Source organism: Cucurbita moschata, unplaced genomic scaffold (genome assembly GCF_002738365.1).
Source record: "Cucurbita moschata cultivar Rifu unplaced genomic scaffold, Cmos_1.0 Cmo_Scf00013, whole genome shotgun sequence".
NCBI classification, from domain to species: Eukaryota; Viridiplantae; Streptophyta; class Magnoliopsida; order Cucurbitales; family Cucurbitaceae; genus Cucurbita; species Cucurbita moschata.
Window position 1 is genome coordinate 4,467,465 of NW_019268529.1, and position 22,556 is coordinate 4,490,020.

Consider the following 22,556-nt stretch of genomic DNA (forward strand, 5'->3'; position numbering starts at 1 on the left):
CTTTTCCAGAAGGCCCATATACTGAAACTTGTGGGCTAGATCATAAAATGTTGCGAGGCCCACTCTTTTCAGATGGCCCATAAACTGAATCTTGTGGGCTGGATCATAAAATGTTTGCGAGGCCCACTCTTTTCCAGACGGCCCATATACTGAATCTCGTGGGCTGGATCATAAAATGTTTTCGAGGCCCAATCTTTTCCAGAAGGCCCGTCAGTGGGCAAGCGAAACCGCCATACCGCTTTCTGGTCTGAGCCCCCGCGCCACCGCGTAAAAGGCGGTAAAATCTCACAATCTATTCCCTTACAAAATCTAAGAGGTACGTCTTCTGTTCTTCATTTTTCTTTGTGCTGAATTTAATCTTGCTTTTGATCGTATTGCATATGCACACCATTAGTTTGATTATATTCATCTGAGAAATTTCAGTTTTTGTTTGAATGAATCTGCTTGAAAATCTTGACTAGTTTCCATCCGAGTGTTGTCCAATGATATGAGGATGTACTCTATGCTTCATGATAATTTTCTATATCGCCTTTTGGTTCACCTTTTTGTTTGTTCTGGAAGCTGCAAATTTGGTGTTACAGATGCGTTTTATTGTGCAAACTAAGTGGACTTGGAACATCATTCTTTCAAAGAATTTGTTTCAGTTTCCTTTTCCATGGAAGTAGGGTTATGTTCAATCTTTCGTTTTCTTCTTTAACCATTGATGGATTCTGTGAACATAACCCTCAACTGAAGCAGTGGCAATTATGGAAGTTGGATGTGTTTAAGTTCATCAGTACACACTACTTAGCAGCATTATGCGTGCCAAAATCGGAGCTTTTAGCAAATTTCTGAAATTGAGCGCAACTTATATGATCTTTGTTTGTGTGCTATTATTTTTTGTGATTATGTTTTACCACCTCTTAATTAGGATTGTACACAATGTTTAATCTATGTTCCATGTTCTATAGGTTTCCAGCAAAACGTTTACAGGATGTTTTGATGACCAATTATGTGTTACAAAATAATACCCTCTTATTCTTAGTAGCATGAAACTTGGAACTGCAAGGACTTCTTCGTTTTTACTCCATTTCCATCAGTTTTTGCGGCAATGTTCTTCAGTCCCCTCAATAACTCCAGCACAATCGCTTCAAGAAAGCATTAGAGCTGCAGTTGAATCAAAGTCATATCAGAAACTTCCAGATTTGTTTCCTTCTTTACAAGAAGCTTGCCAAAACCCCAATCCTTTCTCGTTTCTCTCTACTTTTCCTGTTAACTTTAGAACACACGTTGTGGATGAGATATTGCAATCTTTAATCCCTCTCAGACCTCGCTCAAGGCCACAGTTTGTCCATGCCTCTCTGCTTTTCTATACTCTTCAAAGCCCTTCACCGCTTCCCCTCTCTCTTCCAGTTCTCCAGCGGATTCTCCACTCTGGTTGTGTTCCTGTCCCTCAGACCCACCTTCTCCTCTCTTCTGTATGGCTAAAACAACGTCGCCAGTCTAAGTCTGTTGCTAGCATCTTGTTGAACATGCGGTCGATTGGATATGAGCCTGATAGCAGCATATGTAATTATCTTATATCCTCTCTTTGTGCCATTGATGAGTTAGCTGAGGCATTTCAAGTCTTGAAGGGTATGGGGGGAGCAGGATGCGTCCCTGACTTGGAGAGTTATGGCACTTTAATTAGTTCATCAACAGCAGTTAGACGGACAGCTGAGGCAGTGGAACTGCTGAAAGAAATGGTTGTAAAAGTTAAGTTGACACCAAGACAAGGAACGGTCATTAACGTTGTGGCTGCATTACGAGCAAACCGAGAGATAAGGAGAGCAGTTGAGATCATTGAGCTGTTGGAGAAGGAGAGTTACAATGTTGGATTTGAGAGTTATGAGATTCTTGTTGAAGGTTGTCTGGAGTGTCGTGAGTATATTTTAGCAGGAAAGGTGGTCATGGGGATGACAGAGAAAGGGTATATACCATATATCAGGGTCAGACATAAGGTTGTCGAGGGGCTGGCTGGTATTGGAGAGACGGAACTGGCATCTGCTGTGAGACGCAGGTTTGCTGAGTTGAGGTCTTAGGTACTTTAAATTCCTTATAAATTTATTTTCTGCATCAGAATGACCTGTGGGAATGATTTAGAGAAGAATTTTATGCGATAAATACTGAATAGGTTTATTTCATTTTGTTTGAATCCTGCCTTTTTTGCTCGACTTTTTACTAATTGTAGTTGCGTCATTGGATAATCTAGTTGAGTGGATATAGAAATCTGCATTTCTTCACTCCTAAAGATAGACAAGATATTGTTCGCTTTGGTCCGTTACGTATCGTCGTGAGCTTCACGGTTTTAAAATGCGTCTCACACTCTTGATTCTTGTGAGAAATGTTTCGTTCTCCTCACCAACCATTGTGGGATCTCACAATCCACCCCCTTGGGGACCAGCATCCTCGATGGCACATTGCCTAATGTCTGGCTTTGATACCATTCGTAATAGCCGAACCCCGCTGCTAGCAGATATTGTCCGCTTTGGCCCGTTACGTATCGTTGTCATCCTCACGATTTTAAAATGCGTCTATTAGGAGGAGGTTTCCACACCCTTATAAGAAATGTTTTGTTCTCCTCTCCAACCGATGTGGGATCTCACATGCTCAGTCTTTAAAGGGTAGCTAGCCTTCATAGCTATGCCACAAGTACCTTGCTTATCACTTGAATCAGAATTCTCGTGTAACCAGATTCACCCCGTTAGTGCCCCATGAATTCTTGACAAGCCAGTAAGATTTAGGGTAGCTAGCCTCCATAGCTATGCCACAAGTACCTTGCTTATCACTTGAATCAGAATTCTCGTGTAACCAGATTCACCCCGTCAGTGCCCCATGAATTCTTGACAAGCCTATTGCTAGCTTCCCCATACCCAACTACTGCCACTCCATGATTGAGTTCCTTTCCACAATTCCCTGAGAAAACTCCACCAGAATAGAACTGGAAATCATATCCCCCTGTATGAATTGCTACAGAGACTGGCTGGTTAGCAACTGCATCTTTTATGCTTTTCTCATCAATTACAGGTACTTTTTCTGTCATAGTGGTATCTCGCTTTTTGTTTATTGCATATAGCTTCAATGTATGGATGTTCTCTTTCTGTAGTGAGTCCAGTTTTTTTGATGAACTGAAATGCTTTGTACATGAAGCCACCATTGCATCCCTGGTTCCCCGAGATGACATCACGGTCGACAAGCTCTTGTTCTGATTGAGAGACCAATGTGCCTGTTTTTATTTTGCTAATGCCTTCCACAGCTGCTCTGGCCTGATTTTGCTCACTAGAAGATCGCTTCCGCCTTGGGTGGAGCCACGCCTTATTGGGTGATGACTTGTGCAGTTTCTTGTTGGCTAGACAGGGTTGATCTGTTAACGACTCTATCGCCTTCCTTGAGGCACCGATGATGAGTTGAAGCTTAGGCTCAGATGCACCATTCAATAATGTGTTTGATGAGGAGCCATTTAGGTGATGAAATTCACTATAACGAAGATGATCAGCCCATATCGTTGGATCAGGACAGCAATGAGAAAGACGTAGAGGGAGAATTACCAATTCCAAATGAGTCCAGAGGTAAATTAAGAGCGAGTTTTAGTGCGTGTTTGAGAGCAATTTTAAAATAGTTAAAATCATTTCAAAACATAATTTCAAAATATATATTTCATATTTATTATCTTTAACTTATAGAAATTTAGCATTTTAACTTGACATGTTCATTCATACAAGAGCCGTTAATGAAATAGAATTTTAACGGCTTTATAGTTAGATTTTGTCTATTTATGTATTTATTTTTTTTAAGTTTCGAATTAAGTATTTCAAATGAACTAATTGTTTATTATCTTGTGAAGTTGGTAACTTTTTTTTTTAAAAAAAAAAATTTATAGCCTCTTTTTTTAGAAATATTTAAAATATCGGTATTGGAGAAATATGGAAGTATCGGATTTTATAAAAATGTTGATGTCAATGAGTAACTATGGAAAAATTATAAAACAAAAAAAATTAAAATAAACATTTAGCACCTTTAAAATATGTTAAAATACATAGCATTAATACGGGAGGGATGTAAAGAGAGGGAGAGAGAGAAAAAGGTGGATAGTGTTAAAGTTGATAAGGTTTCATTTACTCACTATGTTGTGAAGTATGTTGTGAAGTATGTCAGCCAAACTGAGTTATTTTAACCGAACGAAACCAAACTTCAAAATGGTAGGCCGAATACTCGCTTCAACTCAACGTGTTTTTGAAAGGAACATTACAAACCAAACGTTTTAGTAAGGTAACACCTATTTGCTTTGGATCTACTGATTTTCTTCTTCAATTTGTTAGGAAGTCATTTGCGGAATGGGTCCTCTTACGCTCGACAATCCAAACATGAAAATCTCGAAAATGAAATCTCTTTGAGGAAGCTTTAAAGAGCTATAACAAGTAAGTCCCATCTCTCATAATCCCAACCAAGCAAAGGTTCTTTTCAAATTTTAAAAGCTCTAGCATTAATGAGCCTTAGCGTAGAAAGCTATCTAACCATCAGCAACACAAGTACTTTCTCCTTCGGCCCACCGCATGATCAATCAATGACTGATCTTCAGTAAAGGAAATCAAATCAAATTTGAACCGATTATATATTCTAAGGCACATGTGGAAACCAAAAAAATATCAAAGCTTTTTCATCCATCCATTCATTCATTCGAGCCTGCATGCTTTCATTGTGGCCATTTACACGACCCCGCCAAACAAAAAGTATGCTTATCTCTGCACGAGTCTTTCTATTACAAGAACATTGTGTTTCTGTCTACGAACTTGCTTGAGATCTTCTTGAATGGTTGCAACTTCTCAAGGAATGAATCATCCCACGTTGGAGAAGTCCTATAACAATCCAAGCTCACCGCTAATAAATATTGTTCGTTTGAGACTTTCTCTACTAGTAGTGGTGAGTTTGGGCTTTACAAATAGTATCAGAGCCAAACACTGATCAGTTTGCCATTACAAGATTCCACATCAGTTGGAGAGGAGAACGAAACATTCCTTATAACAGACATGTTTTAAAATCTTGAGGGAAAGCTCGAAAGAAAAGGGTCAAATAGGACGATATCTGTTAGCGGTGGATTTAGCCTTTACAAGTCCTATCTCCTTTTGGGTTGTACATGAGAAAATATACGAGCTTCACTGCTTCCTTAAATGATGATAAGTCAAGACCTTAAACCGGTTTAAGCTTGTTCATTTCCTCTCTTCTTACTAATCACCGCTGTTTAAGTTCATAACTCAGTTAAACAATAAGAATCTGATATCAAAGTAGCAGAGTATGAACCACAATATTGAAAAGAAGAGTAATGTATAGCTTATCCACAGATTATAGAATTGAATCTTCATGGGATACAAGAAGGGAAAGTCTTTTTTGTGTTTTTCCATCACTTTTGAGCCTAAAATAACCAAAAAACCATAAGTTTCCATTGATTTGCATCATCTTGGTGCAGCTAAATCCAAATTGAATTTGACATATGAAAAAGAATTGTATTGATGGGGAGCAAGGGAAACAGGTCATTTTCCAGCATTTGTTCAGTTTATGTGGCTACAGGCGCTACTACCACAAAAACATACTCCAAACTGCTGCACATGCTGTCACAATAACCTGTATAAACCACAAGCTCTATCCTTTCTCTATCCTAATCCCAATCCCAATCATACACTAACTTCTTGCTTTCCAATAAATCATGAAACTAAGCACAGCCTTAGCACACAAAAACAATCCCTCCCTCCTTCCCTTTCTCTCTCTCTTTCTATAGAAGAGAGAACTAAACGATAAAAAAAAACAATGGTAATTTCACGGAAAAGCTCCCTATTTCCTGTTGGCTATGGTATGCCTTTTTCAACTGTTATTTTCTGCTTGTTTTAACAGGTTCTAGTGTCAAAACATGGGGGAGGAGGGGAAGAAGATGCTGCAGTGGATTTTAGGGGAAATCCAGTGGACAAGTCAAGAACCGGGGGATGGCTTGCTGCAGGGCTCATCTTAGGTGCTTAAATTTTTTCTCTGGTTTTCACATACCAAAATTCTAAGTTTATCGATGTAATAAGCTGATGAGTAGCAATTCTAAATGCCCAAAATGACGCAGGAACTGAACTTTCTGAAAGGATATGTGTGATGGGCATATCAATGAACTTAGTGACATATCTACTTTGGGACCTGCATCTCTCTTCAGCTAAGTCTGCAACTATTGTGACTAATTTTCTTGGAGCCCTTAATCTTCTTGGCCTTCTTGGTGGCTTCTTAGCTGATGCCAAGTTGGGACGGTTCCTCACTGTTGCAACCTTTGCTTCCATAACTGCTGTAGTAAGTTCTGAGCCATTAAGAATGGCTTCAACAAAGAAACTTCTGCTTTATCCTTGGCTTTCCTGGTTTTTGCAGGGTGTGATTCTGTTAACATTGGCCACAACCATCCCTGGCATGAGACCTCCTCATTGTGATATCTCCTCCACAAGGCAACTTCATCAATGCATTGCGGCTAATGGTGGGCAACTTGCCATGCTCTATGCTGCACTTTATACCATAGCACTCGGCGGAGGGGGGATAAAATCAAATGTGTCGGGATTCAGGTCCGATCAATTTGATGTCAATGATCCAAAGGAAGAGAAGGCTATGTTATTCTTCTTCAATAGATTCTACTTTGCCATAAGCATTGGATCATTGTTTGCTGTGATTGTGTTAGTTTATGTACAAGACAATGTGGGAAGAGGTTGGGGCTATGGAATCTCAGGAGGGACCATGGTGATTGCTGTTATTGTATTGGTTTGTGGGACAACGTTTTACAGGTTTAAGAAGCCTAGAGGAAGTCCTCTAACAGTGATATGGAGGGTATTGCTTCTGGCTTGGAAGAAGAGAAGCCTCCCTCACCCAGTTAATCCCAGGTTCTTAAATGACTACCAAAATGCCAAGGTTCCTTACACCTACAGGTTCATGTAAGTGTTCTTCAGATCTATAGGCTAGTTACAAATGGAAAAAAGTATATTTGTTCGTCCAATCCACAAGTAAATTGGTGGATTCAATTCAGTTAATTTATTTGGTTATCTTTATCATTTTGGAAAGGAAATAGTGTAACGAAAACGTGAATATTAGGTGTCTAGACAAGGCAGCAATTCTGGACGAGGTTGCGGCGATCAATCAAAACAGATATAATCCCTGGATAGTCTCGACCGTGACCGAAGTCGAGGAAGTGAAAATGGTTCTGAAGCTTTTACCCATATGGTCCACTGGCATCCTCTTTTGGACGATCTACTCTCAGACGACTACATTCACAGTAGAGCAAGCATCATTTATGGATAGAAAAGTTGGCAAGTTTGTGATTCCTGCTGGTTCTATGTCAGCCTTTCTATTCATCGCCATCCTGCTAGTCACTTCCATGAACGAGAAACTGTTCATTCCCATTGCTCGGAAACTGACTCACAATGTCCAAGGTCTCACAAGCCTACAGAGGATTGGGATTGGCCTTGTTTTCTCAATTTTTGGTATGGTGGCTGCTGGAGTTGTTGAGAAGGAGAGGAGGGCATTTGCTGTGGGACAAAATACTCTTATAAGCGTTTTCTGGTTAATACCTCAGTTCTTCTTGGTTGGTGCTGGAGAGGCATTTGCATATGTTGGACAACTCGAGTTTTTCATCAGAGAAGCACCAGAACGAATGAAATCCATGAGCACAGGACTTTTCCTTAGCACCCTTTCCATGGGATTTTTTGCAAGTAGTTTGTTGGTGACGATCGTAGAAAACGTAACCAACAAGCAATGGCTGAAAAGTAATCTCAACAAGGGAAACTTGAACTACTTCTATTGGCTACTTGCAGTGTTGGGACTGCTGAACTTTTTATTTTTTCTTCTACTGGCCCGGAAACATCAGTACAAAGACCAGCATTATTCCAGTTCTAATGACAACAATGAGGAGCTCAAGAGTTCAAGTGACAAGATCGCACTTGAAATGGAAGGACCAATTAGCATAAAGACAACAGAAACCTAGGGTGTGTGCTTCAAGGAGTGTCCCTTTTATGAGTTTAAGAGCCTGTGTGTAAGTTTGTAACATCTCAAAGCCTTTACCAACAACTAAAACCATCCTACGCTCTTAGAATTAATGAGCAGATTAGCAGAATTTAGCATATTTCAAATAATGTTCTAAAGTGAAAAAGGGCGTGCATTCATTGATGATAATAGCCATGTTCCTTCGCAGGCTTCTTACAGAAAGTAGCATCATCAAAAGCAACATTCCATTTTCAAACAGGCAAACATTTCAATAAGTTATTCTAGTCACTAAACTCAGCAAGATGTATAGAGCATAAAAGCCTTGATTGTCAAATAATTCAAGAAAAATACGCTGCTCAAATATAATTCTTTTCAACATCATCCCAATACTTAAGAACTAAACCTGACCTCTAACAGCAACACATGTTTTCAAGAAGAACCTGAACTTGGAGCAGGAAGGTGATTTACAACTAATGGAGGTCGAAGAGATTTGTGCTGTTCCACCTTCTGTTTACGGGCTTTAAACATTTCTTCTGTTTCAACGACTACTAATCGCTTTACCTGTAATTAAATTGAGCAAAACAAGGATGAGATTGCATTCAGTCCCCATGAGGTCATTCTGTAATGTACGAATGTGTGCAATAGACGAGTATATAAAGCAACCTGTTGAATCATTCCTCGAACAGTTGGTGTGTTCCAGCGCATGACAGTTCGGTTGCATTTCCGAAGACGTAAGGCCTCTAAAGTACGTCTGTGAAGTCTCCTTGTTCCAGGAATGCCTCTCACTAATGTGATATAGAGATTAGGACTCCATGCAATTGGAACATTAGCTTTGAAGGCCTTGAAGGCATTCATGTCTAAGACCTCCAAAATCTACAAATTAAAATAAAGATCAAGAAATAATTTTTCTCTGCAAGAACATCAACGATCTGACCTAAGCATTTCAACAAAATCTTCTCATTTGTTGGGCAGGAAAACTTCTACACTTCCCAACTCTCAAGTAAACAGAAAAAATCTTCAATAGATTGATAGCTCCACCAATGCTCTAGTTGCACAACAAATACATTAAAAGATATTGCTGATTATTGAAAGTAGACAATTCCTCATCTCAAATAGAAAGACTTCGTTCATCTTCATAATTACAACCACTTGAAGCTTTCAATAAAAATTCCCTAATAGCAATGTTCTAAAATGGTGGAACTGGATGCTTGGAAGCATAACATTCAGCAACATTAGTTTCATCCATGTAGAGCTTCACGTTTACATGGCATTTTCTATAGACACAGCATTCAATCTTAAGGGAAGATTTTAAAAAGGTGGAAGTGTTTGCTAGGAAGCAAAACAGTTCCAATGCAGAAATTCAAGGAGAAGGATCTATAACCTTGATAGCATTGTGATGGAACAAAGAACTAATGATGAGGCGCGAATGGTTCAATCCAGTTCAACAAAGCGAAAAATTGAACACCATGATATTCAGTTTGCCATATGTACAATCTGAATAAAACTACTTTTCAGTTTAAAACAAGGTTAACCAATTCATAAACTAAAAAAGAGGCAGGACATTTGAATGAAAAAAAAAATCCATTTTGCAGCTACCCATTAAAAGATATCAAATTTGTTATACTCCCATTTTAAAGAACAGTTGTATATATAATTATCATGATGAAACAGGAGTCTCCACATCACGAAGAAACTCTGAAAATCTAACATACGGCCGTAAAGTGAGGATAAAAATAAAAGATAAATCCCGAAAATGGTATGGAACACACATAAATCTTAATGAGCTCACCAACTAGTCCAGTAAAATAATCAATCATTCGTAATGCCAAATGAAAATTAAAGGCCCCGAAAGATTAGATTGCAGAAAAAACATGAACTGAAGATCCGACAGACAAACAACTTCAGTCAACAAAGTGGAACATTTAATGAATTTAGAACTTCAAACTTACCAGTTCGAGTAGGAGAAAGGAGAGGAATCGAGGGAAGTGACGAGTATCTGCAGATGTTCAGGCTCACGCTTCAATCTGAGGAGGGCTGAGAAACGAAGAGTAGGGCTGATATTTTATTTTATATTTTTTTATTTTTTTTTTATAATTTCAGTTCTAGTAATTGGAAGGGGAAAACTGAATGGCCTGGGCCGGGCCGGGCCGGAGAAAATATTATTGAGTTGGATGAATAAAACGCTGCCGTTTCGAATATGGCAGATTAGGGTGGGCCATGGGGGGGGGCATTTAAACGCCGTCGTTTTGGTGGGAAAAGAATATACTTTTTATCGAAGAAGAATCAAATCCCAAGAGATAGACATCATCGTCATACTGAATCCGATCGGACGGGAACCAGTTTCTGTGAGTTGAAGCCACCGAGAAATCTACCATGGAAGCCGAAGCTCCACATTCGAAACCTCAAGATGACACTGCCAATGCTGCTCTCATCAACTCCTTCATCGAGATCACTTCCTCTTCCAAAGCAGAAGCCCTTTTCTTCTTAGAGAGCCACAATTGGGACCTCGACGCCGCCGTTTCCACCTTCTTGGATAACCATGTCGCCGTCACGCACCCGGTTCCGCCGCCTGATTCGCCTGAATTTTCTCCTTCCCAGTCGCCTTCGCGTTCTCGCTCGCCTTCCCCACCTGCTTCTCGTGTTGCGTACGAGCTCCGTTCTAGGAGAGCTAGAGGTGAAGCGGAAAAGAAGGTGGATACTAGGGCTTCCAGGAGCAGGACGCGTCGCATCCGTACGATTTCTGACCTGAACCGGCCGGCGGAGGAGGACTCCGATAGTGACTCTGATGACATACAAGAGTACTACACTGGTGGTGAGAAGAGGTAAGTTTGATCTTGGATTCATTAGGATTTACTTTAATTGACTTCTAAGAAGATGTTGAGTAATAGAGTGAGGGAATTTTTTTTTTTTTTTCCCTTCCTGGTTGCATTAAGCGTACATTTGAATTTCTGGATTGAAGAAACTCCATGGGACTACAAAATTGTGAAATTTTTCAATAAATTGTTTGAATTGTTTTTTCGCCTCCTAATAGATATGAGGACTGATCAAGCCAGATTTGTTCAGGTCGTCGATTTTCAGATTCGCAGTGTTGTATCGGAACATGATTTCGTGCCTTCAATTTCTTGCATTTTGTTTAGTAGTTGTTTTCTACGGAAAATATTGATTATCGCTGAGCAAATTGGGTTGGCGTTTATTGTTTTCCAAAACGATTACGGGAAAGATTTGAGCTGATTTTATTCAGTAAAAACATACATGTTGGTGCATGTTCTATGCCAAAGTACAATATGTATGATTCATTTTGTCTCCTGTTTCAATGCTTTATGAACTTCCTCGCTTTCAGTGCTACATATCATTTATAAATGCCTAATTTGATCATTCTATTGTTAAGTAGATTTACATGTTATTTGATCTAGAATTTTATTTTGCTCGTGTTGTTTTCTTACAAATTACAAGTGTGCGGATGCCACCCAACCAAGACGTCTTCGCACATTCTTTGAGAGGGACATTGTGAGATCCCACATTGGTTAGGGAGGAGAATGAAACATTCTTTACAAGGGCGTGGAAAGCTCTCCCTAACAGACGCATTTTAAAAAACTTGAGGGGAGGTCTGGAAGGGAAAGCCCAAAGAGCACAATATTTGCTTGTGGTGGGCTTGTGCTGTTACAAATGATTGTGAGATCCCACATTGGTTGGAGTGGAGAACGAAACATTCTTTATAAGGGTATGAAAACCTCTCCTTAGCAGACGCGTTTTAAGAACCTTGAGGGGAGACCCGAAAGGGAAATCCCAGAGAGGACAATATCTGCTAGTGGTGGGCTTGGGCCGTTGCAAATGGTATCAAAGCCAGACACCGAACGATGTGCTAGCGAGGATGCTGAGCCCCGAAGGGGGGTGGACACGAGGCGGTGTGCCAATAAGGACGATGGGCCCCAAAGGGGGGTAGATTGGGGGTCCCATATTGATTGGAAAAATGAACGAGTGCCAGCAAGAATGCTGGGCACCGAAGGGGATGGATTGTGAGATCTCACATTGGTTGGGGAGGAGAATGGAGCATTCTTTATAAGGGTGTGGAAACCTCTCCCTAGCAGACGCATTTTAAAAACCTTGAAGGGAGGTCTGGTAGGGAAATTCCAAAGAGGACAATATCTACTAGCGGTGACTTGGGCCGTTACAGACATGGTCATCCGAACTTCCTCCTATATACATATTTTGATGATTCAAGGGGAAAAAATATCACATCCCATATACATATTTTCCTAATGTTATCCTTTTGTTTAGGAGGAAAGAAAATTGAAGTAAAGCACCTCATCGGTCCTTGAGGGAAAGATCAGAATTTTGAAGCAATTTTTCAGTAACCAGGAGTAAAAATGGCCAGAACATGCTTTTATAGTCAAAATTAAGTTGATAGTCTCAAGCGTTGCCTGCTGCACATATTATGTTTGATTTGGCAATTATGCTACTAGAGAAAACAATGGATGGAAGAAAACGTGATATTAATTAATGATATCATTGTCTGTTTAAAGGATAACGACCCTGCAGTACTCCAGCTAGGAATGGAACAGAGTTTATTTTCAAATTTTATATGTGCTTCCGTTTGATTTGTGTCAAATTTTATATGTTAATGTAAGACAGAAAAAGTATATGCTTGCAGTTTGCTGACGCTGCTTAATGCTTCTATTTTACTTTTTCTGGCAGTGGAATGCTTGTCCAAGATCCTTCCAAAGGAAATTCTGTCGATGCAATTTTTGATCAAGCCAGACAATCAGCAGTCAGTGTACCTATCGGACCACCTTCAGCTTCTAAAAGCTTTACTGGAACTGCAAGATTGCTCTCTGGTGAGACAGTACCATCAATTCCTAGGCACCCTGAGGCTGTCACGCACACTGTCACTTTTTGGAGGAATGGATTCTCTGTTGATGATGGTCCTCTACGGAGGTTGGATGATCCCGAAAATGCACCGTTTTTAGAGGTAACAACATGTGAAACCCAATTATTTTGTTATTCATGGTTTCCAAAGTTAAGTCTCACTCAAGAGAGTTTTTGAGCTTTGTCTGAAGATGACATGCTGTTGCCTATGATATTAATGTTCTTCAATTGCTCACGGACGTCATTTGATCTGCCTTTTTGGAACTTGAATAATTAATACTCGACTAATTCTTAGAGATGAAAGGATTTCAACCTTCCCAGTCTTGGATAACCTGCAAAATACTTTATACTTGTTGGTGCTTCTAAGTTAATGCCAGGATCATTTTGTTATCAACACTCATAAACTGAGTTGGTTTTGTTATGCTTGAAATCTGTGTGGAAGAAATAGATGGCTATATTCTCCAAAGTTTGGCTATGGATTCTTGATGTCCAAGATCTAAGCTTGCTAGATTTTATTTTCATGTTCAATCTACGAGCTGTAACATGTTTTATATTATGGCAGAGTATTAGAAGGTCAGAGTGCCCGGTAGAGCTTGAACCTGCAGACAGGAGGACTTCTGTCCATGTTAACCTCGTCAGAAGGGAGGATGACTACCCAGTACGTTGACAACCTGACCCTTTCGACAATCAATTTTTCTAGACATCGTTTTAATATTCCATTTAACTTTACATCTCCTACTGATACAGGAACCAGTGAAGCGCCGCCATGCTCTATTCCAAGGCGTTGGAAGAACGTTAGCCAGTGACTCGCTGGAGTCTGTCGCTGCTGAGCAGACTTCTGCGTCGATATCACCGAATGCTGCTCCATCCCCATCAACAGGTTTGGTGGTAGACGATTCCCTGCCAATAACTTCTCTTCAGCTAAGGCTGTCGGATGGAACAAGAATGGTCTCGCGTTTCAACCACCACCATACAATCAGGGACATTCGTGGCTTCATCGATGCGTCGAGACCTAGTGGTGCAAGAAACTACCAACTCCAGACAATGGGGTTCCCTCCCAAACAACTGGTTGAATTGGATCAAACCATCGAGCAAGCTGGAATAGCCAATTCTGTTGTGATTCAGAAATTCTAACAGGCTGAAACTCATTCGACGGCAAAGGTTAGCTTAGCAAACATTGAAACAGAGTCTTTCATCCTATATCTTATTTGGGTTTTGGTAGCTATGCTTATAAAGTATAAGTTTGCTTTGACATGTGGCCGAGTGTTCTATAGGGTCAGCTTCCATTTCGACTTAATTATCATACCTTAATAATATTTTTACTTAGTTGACTTAATTCGCTAGTAAGATTCTTCCCACTTTCTAAACCATTGATATGTTGAAATTCGTTAAGTTAATTTCAACATCAAAGTTTGTTTGTCTGGGATTGTGCTCTAAGAAAGTCATCGAGGAGGGTGATGGGATTGTGGCCTGAGAAAATCATCGAGGAGGACGATAACTAATTTAAGTAGAGGTGAATGTCACAACAATACTAATAATAGGTTGTGACCATCACGTATAGACAAGACAAGGTGGTGACACAGTAGTGGCAACCAACCAGCTACGTGATGACTGAGCCAAGACAAATGTCATGATGCGAATGAGAAGGATGGTGCATTATCTTACACATCATTGAAATGTGCATGAAAAATAAGTCGAGATTTTCTCAGGGTATTATTCCATCGTGGATTTTGACACCAAACACCTCACCGACATGCCTATTTTCTTGTTCTTTTATAATCACGTTGTTCACACCGCTTACCTAGTTTGTTGATGAAGCTTAAGCGTTGTAAAGGAAGATTGGCGTGGGGACGTGGATTGCCCATGTGCAACGTGACCAAATAAGGAAGCCGATCGTAGATTGAACGACGGGACGTGGATTGCCCATGCGACGTGACCAAATAAGGAAGCCCATCCTAGATTGAACGAGAAAAAAATTGAGCTATCGGCCCCTTTTGGTTATTTATTTATTTATTTCTGAGTCTAAATTAAGCTGATTATTTAATTTATTTTATCATAATAAAAAAAAAACTACAAATAAAAATAAATAAATTAATTCTAAATTAAAAGAATTAATTTTAAACCATGTAGCCGTTACATCCATTTAAAGTAATAAGTTTTAGTTTAAGATTCTATAACGTATACTTCCTTTTTTCAATTTTTACGTTTATTTGATGGAAAAAAAAAAATCAAAATTGGAAAACTAAAACGTATTTATTTTTTCAATTTCTATATGGAACCAAATAATAATTAAAAATGTAGTTATTTTTTCTTTTACACTATTTCTAAATTTTTATTAATACCCTTTTTTTAAGAAGTAACTTTAAAATTTTAAAAAAATTAAAAAATATTTTTACTATTAGTATAAACTTAAAAATACTCCAAATTTTCTACTAAACAGTTTATTGGTACTCTTTTTTTTCACTAACAATGATTCACAATCAAAATTAAAAAAATAAAATATATTTATTATTATAAGGAATGTTGACTTTTTTTTTTTACTTTAAATCCTAAAAAAGTATGAACCGACTTCTATATTAGTTTATTTATTGTGAATTAAGGATACCTTAATCATCACTTCTAATTGTAATAATTTTTATTTATTTATAATTTAGTCCTTTTAACTTTTAAAATTTTCTCAAAAGTCCCTCTCATTTTAACATTTTTAATGGTATAATATATCTAAAATTTCTTTAATTAAAAGGCTAGTAATAGTGAATTTTTTTTAATAATATATTGACTAATTTGAAATAAAAAAAAATGATAAATTTCAATTAAAAAAAAGTACATGAAAATAAAAAGAATCAGAACTGTTCATTCATTAGAGATCGAACGGCGAAGGAGAGGTGAGAGAGGTAGCCGAATCAATTTCAAAGAAGGAGCCGTTAGAGTAAATGGACAGAGTGGTTTGCGGGCCTGGTCGTCCCCTCCCTTTCCTTCGATTAAATGCAAATGTCGATGACGTTTGTTCACCCTATCATAATCCACAGAAGATAAACAAGTAAAATATCAAAAAACAGAAGCTGCCGAAAATCAAAAAGGTCTTAATCCGGTTTTCCCGTCACCATTTTCAATCCTTTGACATACCCTTTTCAATCAATCACCGACCCTTTCGCCCTTTTCGTTTTGTTTATTGTTTTCTCAAATTTCAGGTGCGTGCATGAGACGTGAGCATCAAGTATTCGCACCTCACATGACTGACACTCTCTGATTTCTTCCTTCTTCTTCTTCCTTTTCCCCCTTTTGATCCTTTCCCATCTTCTCATCGTGTTATTCATTTTTCCAGAATCTTCACGTTGTTTGCACTACTGGGTACTTTTTTTTTTATTGATGTTCTTGCCTGAATCTGCCTGTTCGTCTCGATTTTAACGTTTTGGGGAGTTTTTGGCTCAGCTGGACTGAAGCAGTGAGTATTGGTGATCTGTTGTGGAAGATTTCGAGTTGAAATCGTAAAAAGAGAGTGCCCAAATTGTGAGTTCTCTGGATTTGTAACTGGGTTTCTGTGGATTTGTTGCTATGTTTTGAACTTTTGGGGTTATTTTCATTTGATTATCGTATTGAGTTCCATGAACAATCAACTCTGCGGTGACCTATTTTCTTTGCCTCTTTCTTCTTGATGGGTTTTTGTGCAGATTAGTTGATTTGTAGTTGAGGAGGATAAATGGCATCCATCTCGGATATAGGAGTTGGGGCAGCCATTAACATTCTTAGTGCTTTTGCTTTCTTTATAGTATTTGCTTTACTTCGGATACAGCCAGTGAATGATAGGGTCTACTTTCCCAAATGGTACATTAAAGGCTTAAGAGGAAGTCCATTGTCTAATGGTGCAATGGTAGGCAGAATTGTGAATTTGGATTTCAGATCATACTTGAAGTTTCTGAACTGGATGGTTGCAGCTTTGCGAATGCCAGAACCCGAGTTAATCGATCATGCCGGGCTCGATTCTGCTGTTTACCTGAGGATTTACTTGTTAGGGTAATTGTGTATCTTCTTTCTCAGTAGTTTGTACTTTGCCATGTGAATATTCCTGTTGCACTGTTTGTTGACTGTCCTAGAGATTTTCTTGTGAAAATGAAATTAGTGGGACTGTTGAGAACTAAAGAGAATAATAAAAAACTTCCCTGTTAGGAATCACGAACCTCCACAATGGTATGATATTGTCAACTTTGAGCATTAGCTCTCACGACTTTGCCTTTTGGTTTCCCCAAAAGGCTTTATACTAATGGAGAAACCAAAAGACCTCATACTAATGGAGATGTATTCCTTACTTATAAACCCGTGATCAAACCCTTAATTAACCGATGTGGGACTCCTCTCCCAACAATCCTCCCCTTGAACGAAGTACACCGTAAAGCCTCCCTTGAGGCCTATGGAGCCCTTGAACAGCCTCCCCTTAATCGAGGCTCAACTCCTCCTCTGAAGCACTTGAACAGAGTACAACCTTTGTTTGACACTTGAGTCACTTTTGACTACACCTTTGAGGCCGACAACTTCTTTGTTCGACATTTGAGAATTCTATTGACATGACTAAGTTAAAGGCATGACTCTGATACCATGTTAGGAATCACGAACCTCTAAAATGATATGATATTGTCCACTTTTATCATTAGCTCTCATGACTTTGTTTTTTGGTTTCCCCAAAAGGCCTCGTACCAATGGAGATGTATTCCTTACTTATAAACCGGTGATCAACCCCTTAATTAGCCGATGTGGGACTCCTCTTCCAACAATCCTCAACCTTCCCAACCTGGTTTCATTGATTTTGTCTATCCAGCTTAGTTTCTTTAAATTTTAATTGCTGAGAATTTGATCAGTTGTGGGATAATGGGAAGGTTGAATTGAATCCTTAAAAGTCATACCTAATTAATACTTGTGTGGTATTTATCATCTTATCATCTTCTTCATTGACTGAAATTCTAGCTTTTTCTTGCCATTTTGTTGCAGGCTCAAAATTTTTGTGCCCATTGCATGTCTGGCCTTCACAATCCTGGTACCCGTTAATTGGACAAATGGAACTTTGGAGCATTCTTCTTTAAATTACAGCGATATAGACAAGCTTTCCATTTCCAACATTCCTGTTGGATCACGTAGGTATGCGACAGAAGCTTTTTAAGAAACAATCACTTGGACATGCATGATTTTTCCTCCTCCTAAGTTGTCGGACAGTTCTCAAATCTTCAATCTCTTTCTTCATGCTTAATGGATTGCCTTTTCATTACTAATTTATCATAGAAATGAATTTGGAGTTAAATAGAAATGGATCCATATATAGAAATTTGTGAGGTCCCACATCGGTTGGAGAGGGGAATGAAACATTCCTTGTAAGGGTGTGGAAACCTCTCCTTAGTAGACGCGTTTTTTAAATGTGAGGCTAACGGCGATACGTAACGGGTCAAAGCGGACAATACTTGCTAGCGGTGGTATTGGGCTGTTACAAATGGTATCAGAGCCAGACATTAAGTAGTATGCCAGTGAAGACGTTGGACCTCTAAGAGAGTGGATTGTGAGATCCCACATCGGTTGAAGAGGGGAACGAAGTATTCCTTATAAGGATGTGGAAACCTCTCCCTAGTAGACACGTTTTAAAACCATGAGGCTGACGACGTTACGTAATGGGCCAAAACGGATAATATCTGCCAGCGGTGGACTTGGGTTGTTACAAATCACATCATATAACCCCATAAGAGCATTCATTATGAAACTAAAAAATTGAGCTAGGAAGAGAATGATTTATACACTATGTTGTAACTTTCTGGGATATGGGTAATCAGATAATAAACATTGATGAATGAGCTGTAAACTTCTTAATTTCATCACCACGTTAGATCATAAAAGATGTTCTCAATTGCTTTTAATATCACTTATTGCAGATTTTGGACCCATTTGGTTATGGCTTATGTCTTTACGTTTTGGACTTGCTATGTGTTGAGAAAGGAGTATGAGAATGTTGCTTTAATGAGGCTCCATTTTCTTGCATCCGAAAATCGGCGTCCAGATCAGTTCACGGTACGATTGTTCCTGAATCCCTGATTATTATTAACCTCATTTTGAGGTGGCCAAGTTCTGAGAATGGTGCATTTGCTATCCCTTTCTCTAACCATTGCACTTAAATGGTGCATCAAGCTTGTTCAACTCGTAGTTAACATGTATGCTGACATCAGTTGTATGATGCAGGTGATTGTTAGAAACGTACCTCCAGACCCTGATGAATCCGTTAGCGAGCTCGTTGAACATTTTTTCCTGGTCAATCATCCTGAACATTACCTGAATCATCAGGTCAAGATCTTTCCATGAATGATTCTACAAAAATGCCGCTGATTTACTTGCCAAGCGTGCATCTGTTAACATTAAGAACCATGCCTCCCTGTTAGATTTAAATATAAGAAATTTGGTTAGGATAGCAACATATGATGGAATATCTGACATCCTCGATTTCTCCAAATTTTAAAAAATCGTTTCTCAAATATTGGTTTTGCACGGACATCTTCTGTTGAGTTATGATTTATGTGTTCCTGACACCTGCTGAAGTTCTTCATATGCTTATGCAGATTGTTTATGATGCAAACAAACTCTCTAAATTGGTTGAAGAGAAGAAAAAAATGCAGAATTGGCTAGATTTCTACCAGCTTAAACGTTCTCGAAACCAGTCTAAGAGGGTCACTGTGAAGGTATTAGAGGTTTTGAACTCGTAAATTGGTAACTATTTGAGGTTGCACTACATGTTTCCTATTACTAACACCCTGTGGGCAGACTGGTTTTCTAGGTCTTTGGGGAGGCAAGGTCGATGCCATAGATTATTATTCGTCCAAAATCGAAAGTCTATCGAAAGAAGTGAGTTACAGTCTTTTACTCTTACTCGGCGCATTGATATCATCGCGATGTAATTTACATATTCGCCAAATGGTTACATTCAGATATCACTGGAGATGGATAAGACAATGAATGATCCTAAATCAATCATGCCAGCAGCCTTTGTTTCCTTCAAATCTCGGTGGGGCGCTGCTGTTTGCGCACAAACTGAACAGTCGAGAAATCCAACCATTTGGTTGACAGAATGGGCTCCTGAGCCCCGGGACGTGTACTGGGATAACCTGGCGATTCCATTTGTTTCACTGGCAATCAGGAGGCTCATTGCTGGAGTTGCCTTCTTCTTCCTTACCTTCTTTTTCATGATCCCCATTGCATTGGTTCAGTCACTTGCTAACATGGAGAGTATTGAGAAAACGGCTCCCTTCCTCAAACCCATTATTGAATTGTGAGTATCATTTCTCTCCACGCTTGCCCCTCTAGTGCTTACTGTTCATGAAATTATCTTCTGAACACGAAACTTTCTAATTACAATGCAGGAAATTCGTTAAGTCGGTTATCCAAGGCTTTCTTCCTGGGATCGCTTTGAAGATTTTCCTCATCGTTCTTCCTTCTATACTGATGTTAATGTCGAAATTCGAAGGATTTATTAGTCGATCGTCTTTGGAGAGAAGATCCGCCACAAAATATTACATATTCCTATTTGTTAATGTGTTTCTTGGCAGTATAATCACCGGAACAGCATTCCAGCAACTTAATAATTTCCTTCATCAGTCTGCAAACGAGTAAGCCATCACTGATAATGTGGAAAATCACCTGCATAGCTGATTGAATTCTTTAAAGAATTTTCTGTAAACTGATTCAACTTTTTGCAGCATTCCGAAGACGATCGGTGTCTCGATTCCGATGAAGGCAACGTTTTTTATTACCTTCATCATGGTGGACGGTTGGGCTGGAATTGCTGCAGAGATTCTGAGACTTAGGCCTTTGATAATGTACCACCTTAAAAACTTCTTCTTGGTGAAGACTGAAAAGGATAGAGAAGAAGCCATGGATCCAGGAAATCTCGAGTTCAACACGGGCGAGCCTCGAATTCAGCTTTATTTCTTACTCGGGCTCGTTTATGCTGTTGTCACACCTCTTCTCCTTCCGTTCATCGTTATATTTTTTGGATTGGCATATGTCGTCTATCGTCATCAGGTATATCCATTTTGTCTAATTTCAGCTCTGTAGTTTGCTCCCCATGTTCCATTTTTTGTCTGCAAATAATGATGGGTTTAAACTTCATGAAATACGGGGGTAGTATTGAGAATTGTTGGGAGAGGAGTCCCACACCGGCTAATTAAGGGGTTGATTATGGGTTTATAAAAGGAATATATCTCCACTGGTTTGAGGTCTTTTGAGGAAACTAAAAGCAAAACCACGAGAGTTTATGCTCAAAGTAGACAATATCATACAATTGTGGAGGTCCGTGGTTCCTAACGGTCCTTGGGGGGTTGTGCACAATTTCTGTTCTCCCTTCGGCTGTATTTTTGAAGTTTTAGAATCCGAATTTCATAGAACTTTCTCCAAACCTTGTAGATCATAAATGTGTACAATCAAGAGTACGAAAGTGCAGCAGCATTCTGGCCCGATGTCCACAGGCGCGTCATTGTCGCTTTAGTCGTTTCTCAGCTATTATTAATGGGACTACTCAGTACAAAAGAAGCTGCACAATCAACTCCCTTGCTCATTGCACTGCCAATTTTGACTGTATGGTTTCATACGTTCTGTAAAGGCCGATACGAACCAGCTTTCGTTCGATATCCATTACAGGTTAGCACAGACCTTTTCTCCCTGGTTGTTGTAGCTGAGTTTTAGCTGTTTCAGATCACTTCACCCTGTTGATTGAACTTGCAGGAAGCAATGATGAAAGATACATTGGAACGTGCAAGGGAGCCAAACTTGAACTTGAAAGGACTCCTTCAGAATGCATACGTTCATCCCGTTTTCATGCACGACGAAGACGAAGTAGAAACCGAAACAGACTCTGAAGATTGGCAGAAGGAGCCAGCACTGGTGCCAACCAAACGCCAGTCTCGAAGGAATACACCATTGCCGAGCAAGCTCAGCGGCCCCTCGTCGTCCTCACGGTTTGAAGTTGATGGAGGAGTTTCATAACATTCAGAAGTGGTAAGCTTGCGCTTGCTTGTTTCTGAATGGTGTATATTTTCACTTGGGAAGAAAGGGAAGGGGGTGGTCACTGTAACTGTAAATGATGAGTTAGGATAGCTTAGGATTTTTTATAAATTAATTTATTATATGATAATGTTTCTAATAGATATGTCGATGGGACGAGGTCGAGACAGCTTTCCCATCTCCTCAAAATTCTCCATTTATTATTGCAAGGATTAGGTTTGATTGGGGTCGAGTCATTTTTTAATATTATTTAAAAATACCTACTTATTTATAAAATTTCACGTTAATAATTGAAATATGATATAACACAAGCATAAAATATATTCACAAGTCATAATTTTTTAAGTCGGGTAAAGTTGAGTTTGGTTGAATTATGAACTCTATTTTTGTGTTAGATAGAGTTGACCCAACAAAAGAAAGTTTCAATTCAGTGAATCGAAAACCTTGTAGCGACCTAAGCTTGCTAGTAGATATTGTCTGTTTTAGCCTATTACATATAGTTGTTAGCCTCACGGTTTTAAAACATGTTTGTTAGGAGGTTTACACACCCTTATAATAAAGAATGTGAGATCTTACCAACCCGGACCCAAACAACCCAACTTAACCCAATTGTTATGGTTTGGGCTGGATAATCTGTATTGTTCAAGTCAGTCATTTAT

At 39.1% G+C, this 22,556-nt stretch overlaps 6 protein-coding genes across 11 annotated transcripts; 4 read left to right on the plus strand and 2 right to left on the minus strand.

Annotated features, from left to right (window-relative positions):
- The first annotated feature begins 242 nt into the window (after positions 1 to 242).
- On the plus strand, positions 243 to 3,758 carry LOC111451115 (pentatricopeptide repeat-containing protein At1g06270). 3 transcript variants are annotated; one of them, XM_023091398.1, is made up of 3 exons: positions 243 to 316; positions 951 to 2,060; positions 3,125 to 3,758. In XM_023091398.1, the coding sequence occupies exon 2, from the start codon at positions 1,029 to 1,031 to the stop codon at positions 2,058 to 2,060; it is 1,032 nt and encodes a 343-aa protein (XP_022947166.1). In that variant the 5' UTR covers positions 243 to 316; positions 951 to 1,028; the 3' UTR covers positions 3,125 to 3,758. The 3 variants fall into 3 exon arrangements, with proteins under 3 accessions (XP_022947166.1, XP_022947168.1, XP_022947167.1); XM_023091400.1 differs by having other exon boundaries at positions 3,169 to 3,758; XM_023091399.1 differs by lacking the exon at positions 3,125 to 3,758 and having other exon boundaries at positions 951 to 2,162.
- LOC111451105 (CSC1-like protein At3g21620) lies at positions 2,295 to 22,093 on the plus strand. 3 transcript variants are annotated; one of them, XM_023091380.1, is made up of 13 exons: positions 15,874 to 16,064; positions 16,199 to 16,383; positions 16,545 to 16,887; positions 17,857 to 18,003; positions 18,783 to 18,918; positions 19,087 to 19,188; positions 19,461 to 19,580; positions 19,663 to 19,743; positions 19,827 to 20,167; positions 20,259 to 20,504; positions 20,595 to 20,919; positions 21,301 to 21,534; positions 21,619 to 22,093. In XM_023091380.1, the coding sequence occupies exons 3-13, from the start codon at positions 16,574 to 16,576 to the stop codon at positions 21,877 to 21,879; spliced, it is 2,307 nt and encodes a 768-aa protein (XP_022947148.1). In that variant the 5' UTR covers positions 15,874 to 16,064; positions 16,199 to 16,383; positions 16,545 to 16,573; the 3' UTR covers positions 21,880 to 22,093. The 3 variants fall into 3 exon arrangements, with proteins under 3 accessions (XP_022947150.1, XP_022947148.1, XP_022947149.1); XM_023091381.1 differs by having other exon boundaries at positions 16,550 to 16,887; XM_023091382.1 differs by lacking the exons at positions 15,874 to 16,064; positions 16,199 to 16,383 and adding an exon at positions 2,295 to 2,447 and having other exon boundaries at positions 16,723 to 16,887.
- Positions 2,755 to 4,447, minus strand: LOC111451203 (KDEL-tailed cysteine endopeptidase CEP2). Its single transcript, XM_023091534.1, is given in 4 exon segments — positions 2,755 to 2,842; positions 2,845 to 3,059; positions 3,061 to 3,495; positions 4,383 to 4,447. Coding segments are annotated over 4 exon segments (777 nt in total). The 3' UTR covers positions 2,755 to 2,780.
- On the plus strand, positions 5,683 to 8,071 carry LOC111451111 (protein NRT1/ PTR FAMILY 6.4-like). Of its 2 annotated transcripts, XM_023091389.1 has the most exons (5): positions 5,683 to 5,823; positions 5,905 to 6,019; positions 6,119 to 6,336; positions 6,412 to 6,962; positions 7,120 to 8,071. In XM_023091389.1, the coding sequence occupies exons 1-5, from the start codon at positions 5,821 to 5,823 to the stop codon at positions 8,006 to 8,008; spliced, it is 1,776 nt and encodes a 591-aa protein (XP_022947157.1). In that variant the 5' UTR covers positions 5,683 to 5,820; the 3' UTR covers positions 8,009 to 8,071. The 2 variants fall into 2 exon arrangements, with proteins under 2 accessions (XP_022947157.1, XP_022947156.1); XM_023091388.1 differs by having other exon boundaries at positions 5,688 to 5,823; positions 6,119 to 6,962.
- On the minus strand, positions 8,236 to 10,074 carry LOC111451121 (50S ribosomal protein L30-like). The gene is made up of 3 exons (XM_023091407.1): positions 9,957 to 10,074; positions 8,671 to 8,880; positions 8,236 to 8,568 (listed from the first exon to the last, which is right to left on the minus strand). Exons 2-3 carry the CDS (start codon positions 8,860 to 8,862, stop codon positions 8,437 to 8,439), a joined length of 324 nt encoding a protein of 107 aa, XP_022947175.1. The 5' UTR covers positions 8,863 to 8,880; positions 9,957 to 10,074; the 3' UTR covers positions 8,236 to 8,436.
- On the plus strand, positions 10,307 to 14,209 carry LOC111451114 (plant UBX domain-containing protein 4-like). Its single transcript, XM_023091397.1, has 4 exons — positions 10,307 to 10,829; positions 12,703 to 12,976; positions 13,436 to 13,531; positions 13,621 to 14,209. The coding sequence occupies exons 1-4, from the start codon at positions 10,381 to 10,383 to the stop codon at positions 14,005 to 14,007; spliced, it is 1,206 nt and encodes a 401-aa protein (XP_022947165.1). The 5' UTR covers positions 10,307 to 10,380; the 3' UTR covers positions 14,008 to 14,209.
- Positions 22,094 to 22,556: the final 463 nt, after the last annotated feature.

Coding starts and splice junctions, on each gene's coding strand:
- LOC111451115 (XM_023091398.1), top strand. CDS start 1,029: ATGAAACTTGGAACTGCAAGGACTTCTTCGTTTTTACTCCATTTCCAT.
- LOC111451121 (XM_023091407.1), bottom strand. CDS start 8,862: ATGAATGCCTTCAAGGCCTTCAAAGCTAATGTTCCAATTGCATGGAGT. Junction 8,569..8,670: donor TTCGAGGAATGATTCAACAG/GTTGCTTTATAT, acceptor ATTTAATTACAG/GTAAAGCGATTAGTAGTCGT.
- LOC111451105 (XM_023091380.1), top strand. CDS start 16,574: ATGGCATCCATCTCGGATATAGGAGTTGGGGCAGCCATTAACATTCTT. Junction 18,919..19,086: donor GGCGTCCAGATCAGTTCACG/GTACGATTGTTC, acceptor TGTATGATGCAG/GTGATTGTTAGAAACGTACC. Junction 19,744..19,826: donor TCGAAAGTCTATCGAAAGAA/GTGAGTTACAGT, acceptor GGTTACATTCAG/ATATCACTGGAGATGGATAA.
- LOC111451114 (XM_023091397.1), top strand. CDS start 10,381: ATGGAAGCCGAAGCTCCACATTCGAAACCTCAAGATGACACTGCCAAT. Junction 10,830..12,702: donor TACACTGGTGGTGAGAAGAG/GTAAGTTTGATC, acceptor TTTTTCTGGCAG/TGGAATGCTTGTCCAAGATC. Junction 13,532..13,620: donor GAAGGGAGGATGACTACCCA/GTACGTTGACAA, acceptor CTACTGATACAG/GAACCAGTGAAGCGCCGCCA.
- LOC111451111 (XM_023091388.1), top strand. Junction 6,020..6,118: donor TGCTGCAGGGCTCATCTTAG/GTGCTTAAATTT, acceptor AAAATGACGCAG/GAACTGAACTTTCTGAAAGG. Junction 6,963..7,119: donor CCTTACACCTACAGGTTCAT/GTAAGTGTTCTT, acceptor CGTGAATATTAG/GTGTCTAGACAAGGCAGCAA.